Source organism: Siphateles boraxobius, unplaced genomic scaffold, assembly GCF_051911475.1.
Source record: "Siphateles boraxobius isolate OS27281-9 unplaced genomic scaffold, OSU_SipBor_1 160, whole genome shotgun sequence".
Lineage (NCBI taxonomy): Eukaryota > Metazoa > Chordata > Actinopteri > Cypriniformes > Leuciscidae > Siphateles > Siphateles boraxobius.
In genome coordinates, this window is record NW_027508767.1 from 318,177 (window position 1) to 343,742 (window position 25,566).

Consider the following 25,566-nt stretch of genomic DNA (forward strand, 5'->3'; position numbering starts at 1 on the left):
CAACCCCAGCTCAGGCTGCGAGTTTTACAGACACGGCGCGCGCTGTTGTAATCACACACGTGCCCATTCACTCAGCTGCTCAGCGCGCGCCCGCGCCTCTGAGAGCTACGAGCTCAGGCGATTCGCTGGCCGGGTCCCTACGTCACAGCGGCCCGCCCCTAGCCTGTATTCAGCCCATATCTGTACACGCAGCGGCATGGGAAAACATTCCAGATATGCCGAAATGGGTATTGGATATAGTAAAGCACGGATACTCGCTCCAGTTCGCTCGCAGACCACCACGTTTTACGACTGTCGTCGAGACGAAAGTGAGAAAGGAGTGTTCACATGTTCTACGCACCGAGGTGCGCAAACTAATAGAAAAGGGCGCTGTGGAAACTGTTCCCCCCTCTATGAGCGAGGAAGGTTTTTACAGCCGCTATTTTCTCGTCCCGAAAAAGGATGGCGGTCTCCGCCCCATCCTATATCTCAGACACCTGAACAAAGCACTAATGATTCGCTCGTTCAGAATGTTAACAACCAAGCATATCCTCGCGCATGTATGCCCAGGAGATTGGTTTCTCTCAGTGGATCTGAAAGATGCTTACTTTCACATTCCAATAGCGCCTCATCACAGGCCGTTTCTGAGATTCGCTTTCGAGGGACAGTCTTACCAGTACACAGTACTTCCGTTCGGCCTGTCCCTGGCTCCCCGTACATTCACGAAATGTATGGATGCAGCACGTTCCCCCTTGAGACGAAGGGGAGTGCGAATACTGAATTATCTCGACGATTGGCTGGTCCTAGCACAATCAGAGAGTCAGTTAATAAGACACAGATCTTGGATTATCAGCCATTTAGAATGTCTGGGTCTAAGAATCAATTTTGCAAAAAGCATACTATCTCCCAGCCAGAGGATTTCTTTCCTGGGAATAGTTCTAGACTCGATGCAAATGACAGCGCGTCTCTCATCAGAGCGCGCTCACCATCCGGCGCCTTGCAACATCATTCAGGGCGGGCGCGCGCCCCCGTCAAGCGGTTTCAGAGGATGCTCGGTCTCATGGCCTCAGCATCGGCCGTACTCCAGCTAGGATTGTTGCATATGCGCCCTCTCCAACGCTGGCTCAAGAGCCGCGTCCCTACTCACGCGTGGCGTTCGGGCCACCTTTTAATCAGAGCGAACCACGGCTGTATAAAAGTCCTGACGCACTGGAAAGCCACCGACTGGGACCAGTCAGGCGTGAGTCTGGGTGTGAACACAAGGAGAAAGATGATAACGACGGATGCCTCCAAAATAGGTTGGGGGGCCCTTTACGAGGGCAGGCCTGTCTCCGGCTTTTGGTCAAACCCGGAAAAGCGCCTACACATAAACTGTCTGGAGATGAAAGCGGTCGCTTTGGCTCTCAGAGCCCTGCTTCCACATCTGAAAAAACGAACACGTCCTGGTCCGAACGGACAACATGACGGTAGTGTCGTACATAAATCGCCAGGGTGGACTCAGGTCGAGCTCCATGCATTCAATGGCCAGGAGACTCATTTTATGGTCCCAGCACAACTTGCGCTCGCTGAGAGCAGCGCATGTGCCAGGCGCCCTGAACCAGGGGGCAGACATGCTATCCAGAGACAAGATTCTCCCATGAGAATGGGCTCTCAACCCGCTGACGATTCAGTGGTTATGGAAAACCTTTGGCAAAGCGGAGATCGACCTCTTCGCCTCCAAGGAGAACGTGCACTGCTCTCTTTTCTTCATGAAAAGCACGGACGCACTCGCCCAGAGCTGGCCGAGCCGCCCCTTATATGCCTTTCCCCCGATCGCGATGCTGCCACAGGTCATCAGTCGGGTCAGAGAGGAGCAAAACGCAGTGCTTCTGATAGCCCCACTCTGGAAGAACCAAACATGGTTTCCAGATCTGATGCAAATGCAATCTGCACCACGGCCGATTCCACTGAGGCCAGACCTCCTCAGTCAGGCCAGCGGGATGATATTTCATCCCCGCCCCGATCTGTGGGCCCTTCATGCATGGCCCCTCAACGGGTTCCCAGGAACCTCACGAGCGGAGCACTAAAAACCATCGCTGAGGCGCAGGCGCCCTCCACGAGACGCTCATATGCTCAGAAATGGAAAGTGTTCAGTGACTGGTGTAATGCCAAGGGCCTGAACCCTGAAACATGCGAGATTACGAACGTACTCGCTTTTCTAAAAGGGCTTCTGGAGGCGGGCCGCACCCCCTCCAAGCTCAAAGTATACGTGGCGGCCATCACAGCGTCACACGACCCTGTAATGGAATGTCCATTGGGAAGAAACGACCTAATTATTCGTTTCCTAAGGGGCGCTAGGAGGATGAACCCTTCACGCCCCCCCCTCAGTGCCAATCTAGGACCTAGCTACTGTCCTAGACGCTCTTAAAGGGCCCCCGTTCGAACCACTCCAAACCGTGCACCTTAATCAGCTCTCGCTTAAGACTGCGCTCTTGCTGACACTCGCCTCGGTCAAGAGAGTGGGCGACCTGCACGCGCTTTCGACAAGCGCTGCCTGCCTAGAATTCGGACCTAACGACTGCAGGGTCGTCCTTAGACCGAAACACGGGTATATTCCTAAAGTGCTCACCACTCCCTTCACAGCACAGGTTATCTCCCTAACTGCGCTGTCGTCTCCAGCAGACGAACACGGCGCTAATCTACTCTGCCCCGTTAGGGCTCTCAGAGTGTATTTGGAGCGTTCTGCCCTATTCAGACAGACAGAACAACTGTTTGTATGCTTTGGCGGCCGTACGAAAGGTTCCGCCGTTTCAAAGCAGAGAATCTCTCACTGGATAGTTGAGGCTATAGCACTGGCTTATGAAGCTAAGGGACTTCAATGCCCCTGGGGAGTCAAAGCACACTCCACCAGGAGTATGTCTTCTTCCTGGGCATGGTCGAGCGGGATGCCGATCGAGGATATTTGTGCGGCGGCAGGCTGGGCCTCACCGTCCACATTTATCAGGTTCTACAACCTACAGGTCCCGACATTGCTCGCCTCTGCCGGCTAGTTGGATGATAACTTTGCTTTTCAGCTCAGGCACCTGCCTCTGGCTATCATAAGGCGAAGTTCAGCATGCACGGCGTTTTGCATGGTGTTCCCATAGCGTAAGCTACTTAAGCAATAGGAGAGACCTCTCGAAAGGGAACGACTCGGTTACTAACGTAACCTCGGTTCCCTGAGAGGAGGGAACGAGTATTGCGTAAGCTGCCGTGCTTGTGCTTGGTTAGTTTTCTTCAGTCGTTTTAACCTAAAGAACTCTCATGACGGGGCGCCCAATAAATAGCTCTTGGCCACGCCCATCTTGGCGGGCTCTGACGCGCGCGGGCGCGAAGCGCGCTCATTGGTCGCGCATTCAGAGTCGCCCCGTCATTGGTTCGAGCAAGTTGCCGCAGCACAGCCAATGACCGAGCTTCCTTCGTTCATTGCTGTCAGCTGTGCAGCTGCAATGCGTTTTACATAAAGACTTCAGTATTCTCGAGAAAAGGAGTTTTCCCATAGCGTTAGCTACTTGCGCAATACTCGTTCCCTCCTCTCAGGGAACCGAGGTTACGTTAGTAACCGAGTCGTTTTGTCTAGCTGAATATCACAATAAACGTTTTAGATACAGGTTTCATAAGAAAATGTCCATATTTTCTTGGAAAAGTCAATACTGTAGTACACAGAAAAAGAATATGCATATTTGTAGGTATGAAATATTTATTTTTTTGCAATTTGTTTTACGTAAACATTTGCATGTCCATTTTACAAATAAAGACGAAGTAAATTTTTTCAATATTATTACAGATTGTGATAATGGATAATTTTGCGCATGATGCCTCAGAAGTTGTAAAGAGTTTTATAATTCCACGAAGAATAAACTCATCAGTTATCAACAATGTGCATTATTATTTGTGCAAATTGTAGACTTTGCATACATTGTCAAAACACATTTCTAAATTAATAAAAATTCAAATGTAGTGTGAACAAAAAATCTCATCTGAGAATTGAGCTAAAGTGATTGAGAAAATAACATTAGTATAAACAAGTGTTTATTATGAAAAACGTAATTTTTTCTCATTATTTTCTCAGACAGCAAAAAAAAAAAAGAAGCTCAGCACTGAATTATGATTTTCACATACATATTCAGTGCTCAATTAACAACATGACATGACTTTGCGTAAACATACTCGCCACTTTCAAGTCAAGTGGCGTGTTATCTATACGCATTTTGAGCTATCCGCGTGTATGTCCACGCCGAAATCTTTTGCGTGTATGTCTACACCATTAAATGTCCGAGTGATTCCGCGTGTATGTGTACGCCGTTAAATGTCCGAGCGAAACAAAGCAAAATCTATATCTACATCTGTGGAGCGATCTTTTTTTTCCTAGGATGGTAGGAGAACACTCATAAATGGTATTAACCCCAGTGACGGGTAGGTTTAGGGACGGGGTTGGGGTAGGTCATATATCTATATATACATAATACAGTAATATAACGTTAAGTCAAAGGCGTTGATAAACACGCTGAAAAGCGATTATGCGTGTTGATAGCACGCCAAAAATGGAAATACGAATTGGCGTGTCATACATACGCCAATACAATGGTTGGACTGTTTGATCTCCTCCGACTGGATAGAATCTGTGCGTGTGTGTGCACGAGTGTGTGTTTCCTGTGCAGGTAAGAGTGCAGAGATCAGAAAACTGCTTCCTGAACTCCCATCGCCGTGTAATGGCCGGAGACACTTACTGTGCTTTTCTGGACAACAACTTTCCCTACTTTAAACTTATATATGTAATGAAATGTATGCCATAATGATTTTTTTAAAATGTTTTTTCAGAAAAGAGAAAGGTTGCTATGAGAAATATATTTACATACGTACTGACTTTAAGTCTTTTACGTTTAAGTAATGTATAGTAACAGTCTTTAAAGAAAAATGTTTACTGACATTCAGTCATAAACCGGGTCACAGCAGCTGGAGGGCGACTGCCGTGTGTCAGATGATCTCATGGGAATAAAACCTCATTATGCAGTGTAATATGAAACATAGCATTTAACAGTATTTGCCAGACAACATGTTTTGAGCTTTTTATCTCAGTCTATATATAGTGGCTAAGTCTATAATAGACAGACAGATAGATAGTTAGATAGATAGATAGATAGATAGACAGACAGACAGACAGACAGATAGATAGATAGATAGATAGATAGATAGATAGATAGATAGATAGATAGATAGATAGATAGATAGATAGATAGATATTAGTCTACTGAAGTGATTCAAAGATTCACTTATTTTAAAAAGAAAGATTGAATGTTGGCCACTAGATGGCAATAAATAATTAGTAATCAGTATCTGGTGTAAACATGAACCAGAATGGGATACTGTAATAATCATACTTATAACATTTTATAGTATTTATACTGTGCAATTGCGTGAATTTTTTTGTGTCAATGAAATACCCAGATGATCTACATATGTTTTTGATCCATAAGGTGTTCTTTCTAACATTTATACTTTTATTAAGAAATAATATGTTACATTATGATAATATAATAATATGTTACATTTATATAGAATGTCTTACACTCAATGCACTTTTTTAAAAATGTATGCGGGAATGTGCCTTGAGTTTGGGAAGGCGCTTTATAAATAAAACTATAATAACTAACTAACTATAATAACCAACTCACTTAGGATCTGGGTAATTCGTAAAACTTTACAATAAGGTCCCATTAGTTAACTTTAGTTAATGAAATGACAAATTTTAACTAACAATGAGCAACACATTTGTTATTTAACAATATTAATCAATTGTTAACATTAGTTAACACTGTTAACTTGCAGTCCCTCTACTATACACAGGTCAATGATAGCATCCTTCTTCACTCTCATGAGGTTTTGTCCAATCAAATGCTCTCTAGTATCTGAACGTATAATAATAATAATACACTAACTTAATAGAATATCAACTATGTTATAACAACTATGCATTCCATTCATTTTATGAAATGGTATGTTTCGTCATGACACAAAGAAATATAGTGCAGAGTATAATCAGTGTAACGGTAAAAACTAGTCCGTCAAGTCACCTTTATTTATTTACCGCTTTACAGTACAGATTGTTTTAAAGCAGTTTTACGATAACATAAAGAAAAAAAATTATATCCACTTGTTTATTAATTGAGCAAATGCTTATGTTGAAAAGCTAAACCAAAAAAACAAACCCCAATTGTATTTTGGAATAGATTATTAAACGTTAAACGTTTTGTTCATCATGATAATCTTCACATATTAACACAACTTGTATGATGCCTAAATACAATCACAGAAGTAAAAAGCTAAACGTAGGGTAGAAACGAACTAAACTGAGCTAATGTTTTTGTTAAAAAGCTAATAATGCAGTTATTAGCTGATAATTTATTCTTAAATTGCCCAAATTCTGGCAGATAAATTGGCCTGGCTGATTTATCAGTCTGTCATTGTTAAATGCATAGTTTCTTAAAGTTATAGTCATTAAACTGTGTTTAAGTTGCGCTGCTCTTTTCTTCCCTATTGTGCCGTATATCTGAGTGAAACGCTTCAGGAACAATAACAAATGTGGCCGGGGCTTGATTGTGTCCGTGGGGAATTGATTGGATGGTTGTGGTTTGCTATTCTCTCGATCTCATGTTATTGACACGTTATAGCCCCGCCCTCGTCATCAGAGAACAGAAGAGATGCTGCAAGAGGAAGATATTCTGATTCAAGATAACCAGGAACATGAATTTAAAACAATAATGACGTGCACCGATAAATCATTTATTATAAACACTGCAATATTCCATTCGAAAATAGGAATTGTCCTTTTTGATTTCATGGTGACTTCATTAAGAATTCTTTCCGTTTTAAAATTTCACATTTGTGTGACAACAAAAATGAAATGCTACAAGCTCAAATATTTGGAGAACCGTGTGCAAAAAAAAGATGTTTCTCAGCAGCTTGTCACAATAGGCAGACAAAAAGGATCTGGGTCAGGAAAAGGTCATTCTCCTGTCCTGCCACATTGATGACTGAGACAGACCTGTCTACCTGTTTACAAAACTGCAGGCAATGGAAATGACTCCATCCAAGTGAAAAACCTCGTCACCTTTTCATTTCCTGGACTGTAGCGGTTCTCTAATGTGTCTTGCTGAAAACCAAAGTGGTTTTCCATCATTCAGCAGCTGATCAGTCATGTATAAGTCTGTGTAAGGGGCCCATTCACACAGAACACCTTTTTGAGGTTAAAAAAGAAAAAACGCAAGGTCAAACTCAAGAGACACCTTTTTTTTAAAAAGTTGAACATCTTTTAACCAGTACGCTGCTTTCTGAGAACGCCATATCACACTCCAGACACTGCAAAAGACGCAAGCTAAGGCGTCCGTCTAGCGCATGTTTGGAAGAGCAGAGTGGAGGAACACACTCTGTGAACCGGCCCGTAAGGTCCAGTTACGAGCAAAACTTGTCCTTTGTTCATTATCAATAGTGCAGCAATGACGCTTTCAAACCAAACTGCTTTCTGTTGGTCAGCGGTAGTGAATTTGCATCAACAATTTGAGCTTTTTCACCCTCACGCGAAACTCCCAATCATGTGGATTCCTATAGAGCGCTACAGTGATGATTATTTTAATGATATCATACTGATGTTAGTGAACTACACCACAGTCACATAACTACCACCATTAATCTTCTAACAACTCTTTTAGACTCTATATACTAAATCATTTTCCCTGAAAGTTTGAGTTATAATAGTCTGCAAGTGCGCAGTTATGAACACAACAAGGCTAGGAGATGAGTTCACCTGTTCGGCCTGATGACGTTTAATATTCCTGACAGCCGAGTCCAGTTTAGACACTTGTTAGCAATCACCTTTTACAAGACAAGTAAGAGCTTTAATAAAGGGGGTTTTAGTGACGTATTTTATGTTGTAGAATAAGACTTGAAAGTATCTTGAGCTTATGTTACCCATAGACCTTATTTCAGGCATTTAACCAAAACACCATTAAAAAAGCCAGAGATTTCAGGACGTTGAAACCTGCTAAGTTTAAAGTGCTAAAGTGCTAACTCGTTTCTGGGTTTTGGCCTACAAAAATATGCCATCATAGCAGCGCACTATCGAAATGAATGGATTTTATTTCTCCTGTGAAAGTTCACCAAACAGCAGTAAATGTGAGCGCAGCTTTAGTCTGTCAGTGTTAATGTCAGTGTGTAAATCACCTGTTTGTCTGATGTCTTTTCTTGTTTTCTCCCACCAGGCCGATGTTGCAGAGGAAGGAGTCCTTTTCTCTCCTCTCCACATCAGAGAAGTGGCTCTTCAGAGGGGTGAGTTCAGAATATATGCTGTTTTTTTTTGCGGTCCAATCAGGAAGAGTGTTCTGTCTCTGTGCCTTTTTGAAATCAATGGATTCGCAGGTTTCTTGAACATGGTGTAGTGTGGTGTTCCCCAAATGATCCAAAATCACGTCCAAAATGTATACTGTTGGCATAATCACTTTTCTTATATTACTTATTTGGTCAGAAGAGTTCTCTGTGGTATGTTTTTATCCAAAGTCTTAAAACACTATAAATCAAAGTCTCGCTAGGCAGTTTTTGTAATGAATTACATTTCGTCTAATTGGTTACTTGTCTTTTTTTAATAAACAAAAATGTGACTTTGAATCAAAGGTGTAGTCAGCTCTGGGCTTCTTGTCTTTAGCTCTGGGCTTCTTGTCCTCAGCTCTGGGCTTCTTGTCTTCAGCTCTGGGCTTCTTGTCCTCAGCTCTGGGCTTCTTGTCTTCAGCTCTGGGCTTCTTGTCTTCAGCTCTGGGCTTCTTGTCTTCAGCTCTGGGCTTCTTGTCTTCAGCTCTGGGCTTCTTGTCTTCAGCTCTGGGCTTCTTGTCTTCAGCTCTGGGCTTCTTGTCTTCAGCTCTGGGCTTCTTGTCTTCAGCTCTGGGCTTCTTGTCCTCAGCTCTGGGCTTCTTGTCCTTAGCTCTGGGCTTCTTGTCTTCAGCTCTGGGCTTCTTGTCTTCAGCTCTGGGCTTCTTGTCTTCAGCTCTGGGCTTCTTGTCTTCAGCTCTGGGCTTCTTGTCCTCAGCTCAGGACTTCTTGTCCTCAGCTCTGGGTTTCTTGTCCTCAGCTCTGGGCTTCTTGTCTTCAGCTCTGGGCTTCTTGTACTCAGCTCTGGGCTTCTTGCCCTCAGCTCTGGGCTTCTTGTCCTCAGCTCTGGGCTTCTTGTCTTCAGCTCTGGGCTTCTTGTCCTCAGCTCTGGGCTTCTTGTCCTCAGCTCTGGGCTTCTTGGCTTTAGCTCTGGGCTTCTTGTCCTCAGCTCTGGGTTTCTTGTCCTCAGCTCTGGACTTCTTGTCCTCAGCTCTGGGTTTCTTGTCCTCAGCTCTGGACTTCTTCTCCTCAGCTCTGGGCTTCTTGTCTTTAGCTCTGGGTTTCTTGTCCTCAGCACTGAGCTTCAGCTCTGGGCCTCTTGTCCTCAGCACTGGGCTTCAGCTCTGGGCTTTTTGTCCTCAGTTCTGGGTATCTTTTCTTTAGCTATGGGTTTCTTGTCTTCAGCTCTGGGCTTCTTGTCTTCAGCACTGGGCTTCAGCTCTGGGCCTCTTGTCCTCAGCTCTGGGCTTCTTGTCCTCAGCAATGGGCTTCAGCTCTGGGCTTTTTGTCATCAGCTCTGGGCTTCTTGTCTTCAGCTCTGGGCTTCTTGTCCTCAGCTCTGGGCTTCAGCTCTGGGCTTCTTGTCTTCAGCTCTGGGCTTCTTTACTTCAACTCTGGTCTTCAGCTCTGGGTTTCTTGTCTCCAGCTCTGGGCTTCTTGTCTTCAGCTCTGGGTTTCTTGTCTTCAGCTCTGGGCTTCTTGTCTTCAGCTCTGGGTAACTCTTCTTTAGCTCTGGGTTTCTTGTCTTCAGCTCTGGGCTTCTTGTCTTCAGCACTGGTCTTCAGCTCTGGGCCTCTTGTCCTCAGCACTGGGCTTCAGCTCTGGGCTTTTTGTCCTCAGCTCTGGGCTTCTTGTCTTCAGCAAGGGCTTCAGCTCTGGGCTTTTTGTCCTCAGTTCTGGGTATCTTTTCTTTAGCTATGGGTTTCTTGTCTTCAGCTCTGGGCTTCAGCACTGGGCTTCAGCTCTGGGCCTCTTGTCCTCAGCTCCGGGCTTCTTGTCCTCAGCAATGGGCTTCAGCTCTGGGCTTTTTGTCCTCAGCTCTGGGCTTCTTGTCTTCAGCTCTGGGCTTCTTGTCCTCAGCTCTGGGCTTCAGCTCTGGGCTTTTTGTCCTCAGCTCTGGGCTTCTTGTCTTCAGCTCTGGGCTTCAGCTCTGGGCTTCTTGTCTTCAGCTCTGGGCTTCTTGTCCTCAGCAATGGGCTTCAGCTCTGGGCTTTTTGTCCTCAGCTCTGGGCTTCTTGTCTTCAGCTCTGGGCTTCAGCTCTGGGCTTCTTGTCTTCAGCTCTGGGCTTCAGCTCTGGGCTTATTGTCCTCAGCTCAGGGTTTCTTGTCTTCAGCTCTGGGCTTCTTGTCTTCTGCTCTAGACTTCAGGTCTGGGCTTCTCTGGTTTCCAAGATCCTTCTTAAGGCTTTTCAGGTTTAAACTGTCTGCCTTTTCATGCCCTTGAACTCCAGTAAACTCAACCAAGATAGCTAATTTCCTTTTCTAGGAGATTCTAGGAGTAGAACCACAGTATTTTGTGTCCTTGAGCATACATATAAACGCACACACCTCTGCTACTCCTTCTGATGGGTAGACACACACACATACATATGAGGGAGATAGTTTATGGATAATCAACATACACAGCGAATTGCACAAAAATACTCGTTACAACTAACAGTAAACAAATATATACACAGGTTTTCAGGGGGTGCTTAATAAACTGATAAACTTTATATCCGTAAAACGACTCGATGAGGTGTCATTAAGTGTGCGCTCTTCCATTTCTGCCGTGATCATTAACGTTAGGCCTATCGCCGTGGAGACTGTAAGCTGGATCACAAACAGTTGGTACTGATCCATCCTCGAGTAAAAACGAGAGTAAATGACGACTGCTATGTTCATTCTTACATCTTATAACAAAACACCTCAATCACTTAGAGGACATTCTTGTCTACAGCTGCTCCGCCGTCGAAACACTGACGGACTGTGTTTAGCTGAAAAGCTTATGAAAGTCAATGGGCCTACTTTTTTATTTTTCAAAATATCCTCCTGGTATTCCACCAAAGAAAGAGATATGTCCACCTTTGAAATGACATGAGGGTTAGTAAATAACGACTTTGGACTTAACGTATTACTTAACGTATTTTTGGATGAACTATCCCTTTAACCTAAAGTGTGTTTTTAAATGGTTAGAAAACATATATGCCCTGTTAAAAACTTAAATAAAATCAATTTCAGGATGCAAATATTGCCCATAAAACTAGTAATATTTAATTTTCAACATTATATGTTAGTATGTGAGGTGGCTGAAGTATCTCCTTTTCTCTTGCTTGATGAAGATGTCTTTTGTGTAGCTATGGAATTATTAAAGTCACAACACCAACCAAATGTACCAATGATAACCTGGTGAAAGAAATGGGTGCCTCTAATGAAAGAAACAAAACAGATAACAGATAACTTCATTTCCTCATTTCCTGTGACTTGCCTTCTTAACCAGCAAAACTTCCTGGGTAAAAAAGCTTTATCTGAAAGGTCATGCAAAAGTTGAACAGTTAGACCAGCACCAAACCAAATCACAAAATAGCATAAATCATCAAACCAAAGATTCATTCTGGCTTTTCCAGCGATATGCTTTTCAATGATAGTTCAACAAAGCTTTACCTCAATAATATATTTTTGAGTGTTTGATAGTGTTAGGCTGCTCATAAATGGCCAACAAATAACATAAATTCTGGTCATGTCACTATATCAAGGTTCATGGGCCGTCTGACAATTTCGAGATCACACTCCCTTCAGAATGCCTCTGTCGGCCTTCCCTTGATCTGCCGTCGTGAGATAGTCCAAGGGCTGAGCCGTATCATTCAGACGTCTTATTATATAAAACCAAGAGGTCAGCAATGAATTCTGCCAATGTGATGAAGAAATGTTGGGTTTATGACTCCATATCACTTCAGATAATAACCATATAAAATGTTCTTTCAATTGTGACCTACATGTGATGTTCATAAAAGAGCTTAGGTCACATTAACACATCAGCTTCATTCATTTCTGATTCCAGATTAGAGTTTAGAAGAGACTTTATCTTCTCTGCGATGAATCTATACTCTCTGTCAACACAATTAAGCCTGGAGGAAAGAAATATCGTCTATTAGACAGCAATAGGATTGATGATTACAGAGAAATCAAACTATTTTTGTCGAAAATATTCTGAGAAAAAGATCACAGTAAAAGACTTTCAAAAGAGATCTCAACACAAATGTCTTAAACTGTGCTCACATTTTGGCAAATGTCAGAAATCTCAATGAACGATTGTCATCAGATTCTTCCAGAACCATCTGATTTGAGCTACTGTATATCGTCCAAACTGCTTTTACTGTATAGCTCTGTACATGTCAGCACTGTTTCATTTGTAGGGCTGGGTTAGGGTACTGACTCAAATTACATAATTCGATTAGATTTCGATTCACAAGCTTTCAATTCGATTACAATCAGTGATTACAATTTGATATATTTTTTAATATATATATATATATATATATATATGTAAAAATACGTTTATATACATGTATATATATACACATATATACAGTATATACATATACACACAGTATGAATTGTGAAAAGCACTTTACAAATAAAATTGGCTTGTCTTGCATGTCCAAAAACAGTGAAAAATAAAATAAACAATTCCAGAAACTAGACATAACTAGAAATCTTTTTCGATTTGAGGCAAACCTGATCCGCTCTAATGATATAGTTAGATATAGCAGTTGAGTATGAATGCCTGATACCCTAACCAACAAACAACACGATTTAATCCCCTGTGTGAGTGCACCTCAAAGATTGTGTATTTACAAGAAGAGACCAACATGTAATAATGTGGCTTTGATGTCAACAATGTCAGATTTCGTGCGGTTATGCATTTAGCAACTATAGTAAGTGTTCTTGATGATGTTATTTGTGCAGTGACTATAACTGCGTTCACTTTGTGGTTCCGGTGGCCAATGTGGAGACCACGTTTAAAAGGTCATGTGAACAGCCTCACCGAAAATCCTAATTGTACTGTCAATATTCACAATTAACCAAAACTAATTATTTCCCATTTGAAAAGAAACTCCCAAAATCCATCTGGTAATTACAAAACTGCAGTGACATTAATGTAAAGCCATCATGTAGCCTAAATATGAAATCCCAGCATGCCCTCGAGACCGCAACAGACACACAGCGCACTTCTGCAACAGGAAATGCTTAAAGGAAGACAGTTTGTTTCCAGGAAGTGTGTTTAGCAGGGATTTTCTGGCTTCCTGTTGTTAACTGTTCTCTGAGTGTACACACATCTCCTAAACTTTGGCAGTGCAGGTACAGCTCCACAAAGCCAATATATTATATAAGTACATTGGTGCTTGGCAACGATTAATCACATCCAAAATGAAAGTTTGTGTTTATGTAATAAATGTGTGTGTACTGTGAATAATTATTTTGTATATATAAATGCACACATATGCATGTATATATGTAAGAAAAATGTGTTATTTATATATAAAATATTTATATAATATGAATTATTTATAAATATATACATGCAAATATTTCTTAAATATATACATGCATATGCATTTACAAAATAATTATACATAGTACACACACATTTATTATGTAAACAAACTTTTATTTTGGATGCGCTTAATCACACTAAAGTAAATATATATATATTTTATACGTATCCTAAGATTTTCAATGGTAGTGTATCATTGTTCCGCAAAATTATGAAGCAGTGCAATTGTTTTTAACATCGATACTAATCATAAATGTTTCTTGAGCAGCAAATCATCATATTATACTGATTTCTGAAGGATCATGTGACACTAAGACTGGAGTAATGATGCTTTAATCACAGGAATTATATTTTAATTCACATAGAAAACAGTTATTTTTAACTGAAAATAGTTAGCAATATTACAGTTTCTACTGAGTAGTGCATCAGCAATTAGGCAAGGCAAGTTTATTTATATAGCACATTTCATACATGGTGGTTATTCAAAGTGCTTTACATAGAAGAAATTAAAATAATCAAAAGAAATCAATAGGATGAACCCTGTTTCGAAACTTCATTATTCAGTTAATAATTGTACCAAAATTGTTTAAAAAATTAAACTTTCTAGTGTAAAGCCCATTCTTTCCCCATAGCTGTAGATGATGTGTGTGAGGAGTGTGTACAGGCGCTGGTGTGTAAGCGGAAGTGTTTGACGCCACCGGCCTCAGAGATGCAGTCTGAGCCTCGGCCCGATATAGCACCGGCACACTTCCTCCAGAACATCCTGTTGCTGCTCACACACACACACACACACACACACACACACACACGGCTGAGGGGTAGACAGGTGACAGCGCTGCATGCTGGGGGATTGTGAAGGTTGTGTGTGTGAGGACCAGCGCTGTGAAGCCCAATGATGGGGTGCTGTCTGTTCATCCATCAGAAGGTGAGCGAGCATGTTACTAACTTATGATTATGAATGTGGAATAAGGCATACCTCAGATCAAATGATCTAGGAAGAGTTTGGTTTTGATATCTGACAATGCTGGCATCTTGGCATCTCTAAGCACAGTCTGAAACACTGTTCTCTTCCTAAACTAAAGAGCAGAAACACCTAAAGTCTCAGTTTGCTCTGCATCTCCTCTCATTGCTGTCTAGGAGAAACACTGGCCATGTAATTCGAGATTTTTTACTTTCTACAGAACCACGTTTGGTTCCCTAAAGAACCTTTCAGAGATCAGCTCTTAAAATAACCATTTTAATTAGTGTGAAGAACATTTCAAATCTAAAAAGCTTTTGTGGAACCATGGATGCCAGTAAAAGCTTTATTTTTAAGAGTGTGCGGATGAATAATCTGCTGTTATGTAAGCCTGAGTTTGTTTACGTCTTTGTGTTTCTCTCAAAATTCTTTTTTAAAATAAAGTTGGGTTTGTATGGTTGTTCGGTTTGTTAAAGTTAGTCTTGGTGTGAAAGTGGCTGTGATTGTGTTACGCATCTGTTGCAGACCTTACATTATATTTCCAGATGCACTGTATCTTTCTCTGGGTATTTGCTGTGTTCAGAAGTTGTTTGTGATACATTAGGTGATTATGAATTGTTTTTCGGTGGCATAATGAGGACTTTCTTTGACACTCGTACAATGGGTTAAAGCAGCAATACTCTCCATATTAATGTTCCTACTCTTGGTTTGGCAAAGAAGAAAATGGATCATCCAGATGTGCTGCAATCTAGTCCATGTGTTTCATTTGTTTCATGACTGATGAGCTTTGTAACATTGACACTGTAATTGAGCTCAATTGAATCAGGTAAATTGAGCTAAATAATGATACCATTGTCTTTTTATTGCTGCTTTACAAATGAAACTGAATTTGTTCTATATGAGAAATTTGCAACGTTAATACTGTTACTTTCCTGTTTATTACTGTGACAAAGCTGAATTTTCAGCATCATTACATTTCTGATTATTCTGATCAATGTTGAACAGAGAGCTGGAAACTGTGACACTTTCAGTACACCCTCATGTTCTTCCAAACCCTTCTGACTATTTCTCTGCCATAGGCCAAAATTTAATTTTCTTTAATAATATAACTTTTCATCATGCAACTTCAATGAATGGGAGCTGGAGCTTTCAAGCTCCAAAAAGGATAAACACACACAAAACTGGCATTAATCTACCATAAAAATATGCTATATCCCAAGTCTTCTGACGCCATAGGATAGCCGTGTGTGAGGAACAGACTGAAATGTAATAATATAATAATTTAATCATATCACTGTCGGTTCAGGGATGAAGCATGGATCTAATTGCAAGCGATTTTATATTTATTAAATGCAAACAAACCAAAACACTAGAAACACTTTTTTTAACCAGATAATCCAATTCATGTTATGTTATTATGTGTATACTTTTGTGGTCTTTTTTAATAATTGCAATTACAGTGCATTATCTTACAGCGGACGGTACATTATTAAAATAAATGTATTACTTTTGTTGAGTTCATAGAAGAAATTAATTAATATGAGTATGCAACAACACAAGACAGAATTAAAATATCCAGTAAGCAATATTCATTCTGAACATACAGACACCTGAAATAATTATACTGTCGTCTTCAAATAAGAAACCTAAATCTAACTGTCTGGGACTTGAACACATACAGCGTGTCCTGAGCCACGACCGTCACGTGATGCTGGTGGCGGTGGAGAATAAACAGTAATGGAGCAACAAGAACAAAGCTGGCAATAGAGTTGGACGATAGAATGAATTATATAAACTTTTTTTTTTACCATCTACAACAACAATTGGTCTAACTGGTCAAATGCCTTTAAATGGGACATATCATGAAAATCTGACTAGCTATAATCGGGTCCCCGGTGCTTCTACAAACCCAGAAAACATGAAAAGTGAAATCCAGTAACTTTGTTTTGCTAAGCCTTTCTCTGCAAGCATGTCAAAAAATAACCCGATCTGATTTCGCTCCCCTTCTGACATAGGAAGAGGATCTTATTATAATATTACTGGCCCTTAATTTGCATGTTTCCATCCACGGCGCCGCCATTTGGTTTCGCAAGCGACAACAGTTCTAGCGCAACGGCAAAAGAAGAGCAAAGCCTGAAACTGTTCTGTCGTTGAGACGAGCACTGAACACTATTGACCAGAACATGTCACCGCCGTCTTATAAACACCTCAGGAACTGTCAGCTTGTGTAAAAGTTAAACATGACAGTACATGCTAGTCGATGATCTCAGTCGTCTCCTCCCTCATTCAAGTGTTTTGATTCCTGAGTATCCTGAAATCCTTTATTTTTGAGTGCACAAATAAAAATTACTTTTATAAATTACGTTTATAATTTACTTTTATAAGTTTATAAATTAAATTCTGCTCACATTTTTCATCATCCGCGTCAACCAGCTGTGGCAGCCACCATCACACTGGCAATTATTTAAACTGCATTTTTATATTAGTCTAATTGAAAATCATAGTTTCTGGTTTAAACCTGTTTTGTTCAGTTTGTCTAAAAACAAATAGCGCTCCCCATAGAAAATATGTTTATGTTACATAATGTTACCTTATGTTTAATGAAAATATATTAAGTATTGTATGGTCTTTAAAATAAATATTTTTACTTTACTTTTTATGAGTTTTTTAGGAAAATAAGTATTTTTATGAATATTAAATCAAAAATGAGAAAAAGTAATATACTTGGCTGTAACCGATTAGAGATTATTTTCAGTGTATGCGCACCACTTTAATGCTTTTCCATTTATTACTGACATTTTTAAAATGCTGAAAATATACTTAATTTCAACATGGTGGACCTACGAGCTTTATGTTGTGTTGTCGTGTGATGGTTATCTATATGTAATTTCTGCATGACAATTTTAACAAAATAAAATCAGTAGTATCTAAAACATGCAGGTGTTATGAAACATAAATTCAGTTTGATAGTGATAATGAAGCACTGAACTGATTATCACTTGTGTCTTTACAGAAGAAGAGGAAGCAGAGGAAGAGAGATGTGGACTCACTCAGTCTCTGCAGTTTGGACATCAATGTGAGTTACTTTAATGTGTATTAAGAATTATAATACTCATAATGCACTGAGCTTGTAAAAACATGAATCACTGCAGGGATTTTTGGTTAAATGCCTGAAATAAGGTCTGTGGTGAACACAAGCTCAAAATATATTTTATTCTACAACATAAAATGCATCAGTAAATCCCCATTTGCCATTTTTTAAAGCTTTTACTTGTCCCGCTAACAAGTGTCTTAGTGGGACCACAGAGGATGTAGGCTTCAAAATGTATAAAAGTTGTGTATAAAAGCATGAAAACAGGGTTCAAATTCTTCAGACTGACTCTTTTCTGTTACTGTAATATATCATGAAAACATTGCAGCTTCTGCTGAGGTATTATCTGGGCATCAAGATTTATTTTTTTTGCCAAAGTCTATTTGAGGTAATGAGCCAAAGGCCGTCAGTGCAACTGAAATGGAAAGAAATTCATCACAAAAGCTCTTTGCATCGCTGAATGGTATGTGTGAAGAGGAAAATTATATTTTTTAAAAGGTCAGCCTGCATCTCACTTCCTAATGCACATGAACAAAAAGGCATGTAATTACAAGGCTTTATTGGAAGTGTATAATTGCATATGTTTGCTGTTGTGGTCGAATGGTGCTGTGTGTAGAGCTCCTGCGTGCCGGAGAGGAATACACTATCACTATCAGTGATCTGATGACACATCCAGTAATGTTGTATATGGTATCTCTTTACTGACACTGACGGATCTTTAGTTGTGTGTAACTCTGCATGGAACAGCCATTCAGAAATGTAGGAACAAGTGTTAACGTTTTCGCTTTAATGTCTGTAACTCCCACTATCTGGGTTGTTATTTCTGAATGTACTATTGCTCTAAAATACAACCCCAAATCAGAAAAAGTTGCGATATTTTGTAAAATGTATTAAAATCAAGAATCTGTGATTTGTTAATTCTATTTAAACTTTTTTTAACTGACAAAAGTACAAAGAAAAGTTTTCCAATGTTTTCACTGACCAACAAAATTGTATTTTGTAAATATGAACAAATTTTGATTTTGATGGCAGCAACACACCCCAAAAAAGTTGTGACAGAGACAAAATAAAAGTGAAAAGATTATCCAAATTAGATTATCCAACTCTTTTGAAGCAGTCCACAATGAGCAGGTGAACTGGTAATAGTTGAGGGTATCATGTTTGGGTGTAAAAGAGTTTCTCAGTCTTTATAATCAAAGATGGGTCATGGCTCATCACTTTGTGCCAAATATCATGAGAGAATTGTCAAACAATTAAAAAATCACATTTCTCGATGCAAGATTGCAAAGAATTTATGTATTTTATCATCTTCCATACATAATATTGTCACAAGATTGAGGGAATCCAGAGAAATCTCAGTCTGTGTTGGGTAAGGCAGGAGACCTCTGTCGAATGTGTGTGACCTTTGAACCCTCAGATGGCATTGCACAAGATGCCATCATGTTAATCCGTTAAATACACCCACATGTGCTCAGGAGTAAAACCGTTTTCACTGAACACAGTCTGACTCTGCATTAAGAAATGCCACTTGAATCTCTGTTACGCAAGGAGAAAGCTTTACATCAGTTCTATGTGGAGATGCCGGCGAGTTCTCTGGGCCTGAGCTCATCTCAGACGGTCTAGAAGACAGTGGACATGTGTGCTGTGGTCAGATGAGTCCATGTTTCAGCTTGTTTTTGGAAGAAAATTGACATCGAGTTCTCAGTCCCAAAGATGAAAGGGACCAACCAGACTTTCACCAGCGACAGGTGCAGAAGCAAATATCTGTGCTGGTATTGAGGTGCATCATTGCAAACGGTATGTGTAACTTGCATTATTGAGAAAGGTACCATTGACATGGAGGCATATATTTGGACTATACAGAGACATAAACTGCCATCAAGATGACATCTTTCCTGGGAAGCAAGACAAAGCCAGGCCTCATTCTGCACGTGCTAAAACTGAGTGGTTTCTGGACACTCTGCACCACAGAAGGGATGTTCCTCCTGTTTACTGCAGTCCAGATATGATCTTATGGAAAATATATGACCCACCATGAAAAGGAGAATCAGGCAACGATGACCTCAGACTGTTGAGTGGCTGTCTCGTATCAGACAAGATTGGGCAAATATTCCACTAGCAAAACTCCAACAATTAGCATCCTCAACTCCCAAATGATTAAAAAGTGTAATTAAAAGGAAAGGTGAAGTGACACAGTGGTAAACATGTCTCTGTCACAACTTTTTTGGGGTGTGTTGCTGCCATCAAAATCAAAATTTGTTCATATTTACAAAATACAATTATGTTGGTCGGTGAAAACATTGGAAAACTTTTCTTTGTACTTTTGTCAGTTAAAAAAAGTTTAAATAGAATTTACAAATCACAGATTCTTGATTTTAATACATTTTACAAAATATCGCAACTTTTTCTGATTTGGGGTTGTACTTGTTTTTCTCTTATGATTCTCCTGGTTTGTTTAGTTTTTTGGGGTGGCACATCTGTATCATGTTCGTACGGGAAACTGTCCAGCCGTATTTTATTTTGAAGACTAATACTTTAGTGCAGATGAACTAGAACTGACATGAGCCAGCGTTTATCTGAGCTATTTGTTAGATTCTCCAGGCACATTTTTTTCTTTCAATGGCATTTTTATTGGCAACATCTGTTTTACAGAAAATATAGTCCTCTCTTTGACATACCTAACAGTATCAGCATTTCTTTAACTCAAAGATTATAATTTGATAGAAATCTAGATGTCAGACTTGTTAGTCACTGGCAAAAGGAGAGCATGAAAAAACGTGCCTCTTCATACATTTCTGTAAAACTCGACAAATGTGTGTGTATGTGCAGTTTTCACTGCAGTTTCCAGCTGAAATTAACACTACTGACAGTAAAACACCAACATCTTTTCTTCCCTTTCACACAAATCAAACAATTGTCCTCCCTTTCACACAGATTATTGATTAATAAAGACTTATTTTTGTGCTGTTTCTTGCTCGTTACTATAATATGAGCTCAAAACACTTTTATCATAATGCATGATTTGTAAACTAATACATTTTGGCATTTGCATCACATAATGTGCAAGAAATGTCGCCACAGGCATGTTTTTTTCCAAAGATGTGCAAAATGAAGTTGAGTAAACTTTACTAACTTTTTCTCTGAACTCCATTTGTCAAAACATTATTCTTTTGATTCGTAACAGAAGCGTCCCCATTTCTGTGTCTCATTTTGTATGATGTTTGATTGATTTTAGAGCTGGAGGCTTTGAGGTTTCTTCAGAGGGCAAAGCACTGTATGAATGTAATAACTAATAGCAATTCCAGCTGAATCGGACATAATTGCAGGTCTCCTGTGCTTTTATAGTTGAAGGGGTCTAATAGGATTATTTCTAGCAGACATTAGATAGACGACCCAGAATGCAGTGCTTTGAGAGACGATGTCAAGCAAACAGCTCCAGTAATGACAGATTCCATACCCTGAACTTGCGGTGGCTTTTAAATGTACCCTGAGCAAGTCCAAACACTCCTGGAATCTGCTTGAGGTTTTTGCCATCCCAGACTGCCTGTGTGAGCTCTGAACAGAAGGAGCTGGTGTTCAGTGCGGGAGCTCTGGGTGGGCTCGTTTGGGAAGGCGTGTTGGTTACGGATGTGCTGTGATGTCAGTGTGGGGAAGTCTAGCTATTGTTTTCATGTTTGGGTGCTCCTCCCTTATGCTTTCTGTACACCTAAAGACTTTGAAAAGATTTAGAAAAGACTTTATAAGATTTTCAGTTCACATCTAAAGACAGTTCACAGTTTTTAGTCTCAGACTAAAGACTTGCGATAATATCAAACATGTTTGATATGAAAGACTAGAGAAAGACTGGCATAAATCGGGTCGCCGACTGCAGATTATCACCTAACATTTAACGATCGAGACGACGGGAGCGCGCCGAGACTCCAGTAAGATTCCTAAAGACTGCCGGTCTTTAGTCTGGGACTGCGAAAATCCTTTGGTGTACGCCCGGCATTACTCGTACATGTGACTCAAGACTAACAATTATTCTTACTCAATAATTCATCGCTCCAGTCACTGATGGTAATAACTTTCCATATTTAAAGTTCCTAATGTGAATTATGGGCTCTGATTAAGACCTTGCAAAGAAAGTTAAAACAAAAGGTTTGACAGTCTTACAAGTAGGGTTTTTATTGTTAACTAGAACTAAAACCATAAAATACTTCAGCTAAAATTAAAATGAAAACAGAAAATATAAAAATAAAATCAAAATAGATTCAAAACAAAAGTTAACAAGTAGGGGATTACCGGGGAGCTTTTTTTCCAGTTCTTCGACTTTTCCCACTTCCCGCTAAATTAACCACTACTGGGTTGAGATTAATTATTATTACTAATTGAAAATATGGAAATAAAGTAAAAAAAAAGTATATTCTGCTGATTGATTATATTATGTCTGTCCTATTGCGTTCACACAATGTTTCAGGCAACGTTTTAGTAACCAAAAAATTTTGACTTAAATCACTTTCAATAATGTGTCTGTCAAATCTACATTATTTATAGAGCCCTTTACAACTACTCAGCAGACCAAAGGACTATACAGTCAGTGAAAATACAGAAGATACAAACAACATAAAACATGACAATAAGCTAAAATAAAATACTGCTTATAACAATCAACAATTAAAAGCCATAGAAAACATGATTTAAAGCGTTAGTTTATCCAAAAATGAAATTCTGTCTTTAATTACTCGCCCTCATGTCCTTCCAAATCCGTAAGACCTTCGTTCATCTTAAGAACACAAATAAAGATATTTTTGATGAAATCCGAGAGCTTTCTGTCCCTCCATTAACAGCTACACAACTACCACTTTCAAGGCCCATAAAGTAGTAAAGACATTGTTAAAATAGTCATGTGACTATAGTGGTTCAACATTAATGTTATAAAGCGACATAAAGCGAAATACAAGGCAGCTTAGAAATATGTAATCATAGCAACAGTACACTGCTCGAGTGCTTTCCCTGTAGGATCAGTATCGGACAGTACATTGTGAAAACATAAATAGACACCATTTTTAATTTATTAATTACAAATATACCACAAAACCCTATTTACAATAGTTGACAGTTAGATAACAGTGCTAGTGGTAAATAATTCACACCCTCTTAATTTGACACATTTTTCCTAAAGACTCTGACGTGCGTGCGTGCGTGCGTGTGTGTGTGCGTGCGTGAGAAAGCTCAAGTGTGCAGTGGGTTGAGTCTGGGGTCAGGGGTCGGGGAGGCTGGAGCCATGTGCCTGCCTGGCATGTGTTCATCTGAGCCACAATCTGCCTGTGCTACACTATAGATTGACTAATATATTGACAGAGCCTGCGGTCACTGGTACACTGCTACTGCTATTGTTTATCACGCAGCCACTTGCAGTTCCTCTAGTGTGGAAAACAAGATATTGATCTCTATCTAAGGCCTTTCCCAACTAGAGCGCAGCCATTGTGGTGGTTTCACCACATGTATGGATATGGCTCACCATGGGCGCTCATCTGTTACTGGGAAATAGTGCTGTGAGGAAAGAGTCTGATGCACACAGTCTCTCCTGTGCTCAAGCACTGGGGCACAGACACTATTTCAACATGTACTCTTTATTTAAAAAGAAAGTATTTAAGAGTCTTGTTTTTCCTTGGCTTAGTTTGTGCATTTTTTTTTGTTGGAAAGAAAAACACACCTTATCACATTGCTAGCAATTATAGCTTTGGTGCACAAGTCTCACGGTTTGGTTTGGTTTAGATTTAAAGTACACACTGTTTTACACATGTCCTATCTGCCACTGTCATCCCGTTTGAGTTGAATATCTCACATCTCCGACTCGCCTCAAAGTACTGTAAAAGAACGCGATGTATGTAGTTCCTCCTGCTGAATTGCACCCGGGTGGCTTTGTTTTTTTTGCTGCAGTTTTTGCTTGTGTGTACACTAAAGATACAGAAAATATGCCGGCAAGAAAACATGTTTAGATATATTAGCTGATTTGGATTTTAACCTGGCATCTTCTGTTTTTGCAGGTGATAAAGCTTAATTTTGCTTGGGTTAGATGGGGTTACTTGTTTAGATATCAAATGCTTCTTTGTTTACTCAGACTCAGAATTAGCCCACCAGATAAGCTTAACTGTGGCACACTCATTTTTATTGACAACTTCCATATGCTTGCAAATTCTGACCTACTGTTCATTAAGTAGCCTGTACTTCAGGCAAATGTTAAAATTTTTGTTCTACAGAGTTTGTGCTGACACTGGCAGTTTCTTAAACACCACAGATTGTAAAGATCTGTCTTAAGGGCCAGTATCAGTTATGAGACTGATGTCATTGCAAGTCAGTAATTTTCATGATAAGAAATGCTTGCAAGTCCCAATTTATATGTCAGTTTAAGGAAAATTTGTTAAGTCAATTGTATTTTATAATAGCCCTGGTGTACCAAATGTTATTTGGTATCATTGGCATGGAGGAATTATTTTTTGCATGCCAATTTTGAAGTTTTAGGCTTCAATAGAGGAGAAGATATTTGGGAAAGATATTTTTTGGTGTGTTTTTGTTGTATGGCAGTGTCCTTTATATGAATATTTAGTTAGTCACTGGTGTCATGCCTACAACCTGAATAACTTGGACACAGTGAAAGGGAGAGGAGAGTCTGGAGAAACCAGGCTAGTAGTGAATCCCCCAGGGTTCAGTATTGGATCCTATATTTATGTGCCCTACCTCCCTTCATCACAATAGCTGTTGTAAATAAATGTCATTTGTGCCTTCCAAAAACACAAGAGAGTCACCAGTTTCATTGAAATAATACAGGAGTACGACAATGATGAGTAAATTAGCCACCTAAGACATAACCATATACAATATATTATTTAATATTATTATTTTCTGTAAGTTCACATTCTACCACCCTATACATTGCTTCACCGAGGTTTAGAAGGGTTTATTATTTTAGGGTTCATTTTCAACATTGCATGAACAAGTAGTTCCATTTTTATCTTCCTATGTTTGTAATCTGGACAGAAAATGATTGTTGACAGGCTGTGTGGACATCTATTTTCAGGACAGGTGGGTGAGGAACCCTGCACAGTGCTATCCTGCTTCAGCGGAAGACTTAAATTAACTCCCATTACGTGACTAGCCCTTTAAATTCAATAACCCTTCAGATCTATTCTGGAGGACCCCCTACAGATGGCCAGAGTAGAACTGCAGGGCTATACGACACTGGCCCCTAAACCTCCTCAAAATGATTAATAAAACCAGAAGACTTGGCTGCTTTTCCTGTTTACACCTTAACAGAGGTTTCCGTTTGCTTTGAGATATAAAAAAAGAGAAAGCTTTCACAAAGAAAGAAGGACAGATAGAATAGTCTCTTCTGACTTTTATCATAGCTTGTGTTTCTGTAAGTGCTGTACCAGGTGAGCTGATGAGCAAGTTTACTAGGTCAGAAAAGCCACACATAAGGAGCTGATTATGAGATGCAAACATCAAACTGAATACAATGATGAAATATTCCAAGGCACTCATGTGCTTAAACTAAAAGTGCTGGGCTAAATCATTAAAACATTCAAAATGTTGATCAACGCGTTTCGGCTACAAAGCCTTCTTCAGGATTGCACATCCATTATTCACTCAAGCATTCTTTAATCTATTAGCAATCAGTGAAACAGCTGGTTATATACATATATATATACATACAATACTGATTATAATGACAATTATTACGAAAAAAATAAGCATTTATTTATACACAGGTACAATACTGATAATAATGTATTGAAATCAAATGTATATGATGATAAAAATCACGCACTATGGTAAAATGTAGGGCTGGGTATTAGGAAT

General features: G+C 39.8%; 1 protein-coding gene across 3 annotated transcripts in view; it reads left to right on the forward strand.

Moving 5' to 3' along the window:
* The window catches only part of arhgef3 (Rho guanine nucleotide exchange factor (GEF) 3), an 80,859-nt gene that overhangs the window by 17,029 nt on the left and 38,264 nt on the right, over positions 1-25,566 (forward strand). Inside the window, exons 2-3 of one of the 3 annotated variants that reach the window (XM_077231955.1) lie at positions 8,256-8,322; positions 17,644-17,706. In XM_077231955.1, the coding sequence (XP_077088070.1) occupies positions 8,256-8,322; positions 17,644-17,706 (130 nt within the window). Of the gene's footprint in view, positions 1-8,255; positions 8,323-14,432; positions 14,598-17,643; positions 17,707-25,566 lie in introns of those variants that run through there. The other 2 variants (XM_077231956.1, XM_077231959.1) reach the window with 2 other exon arrangements.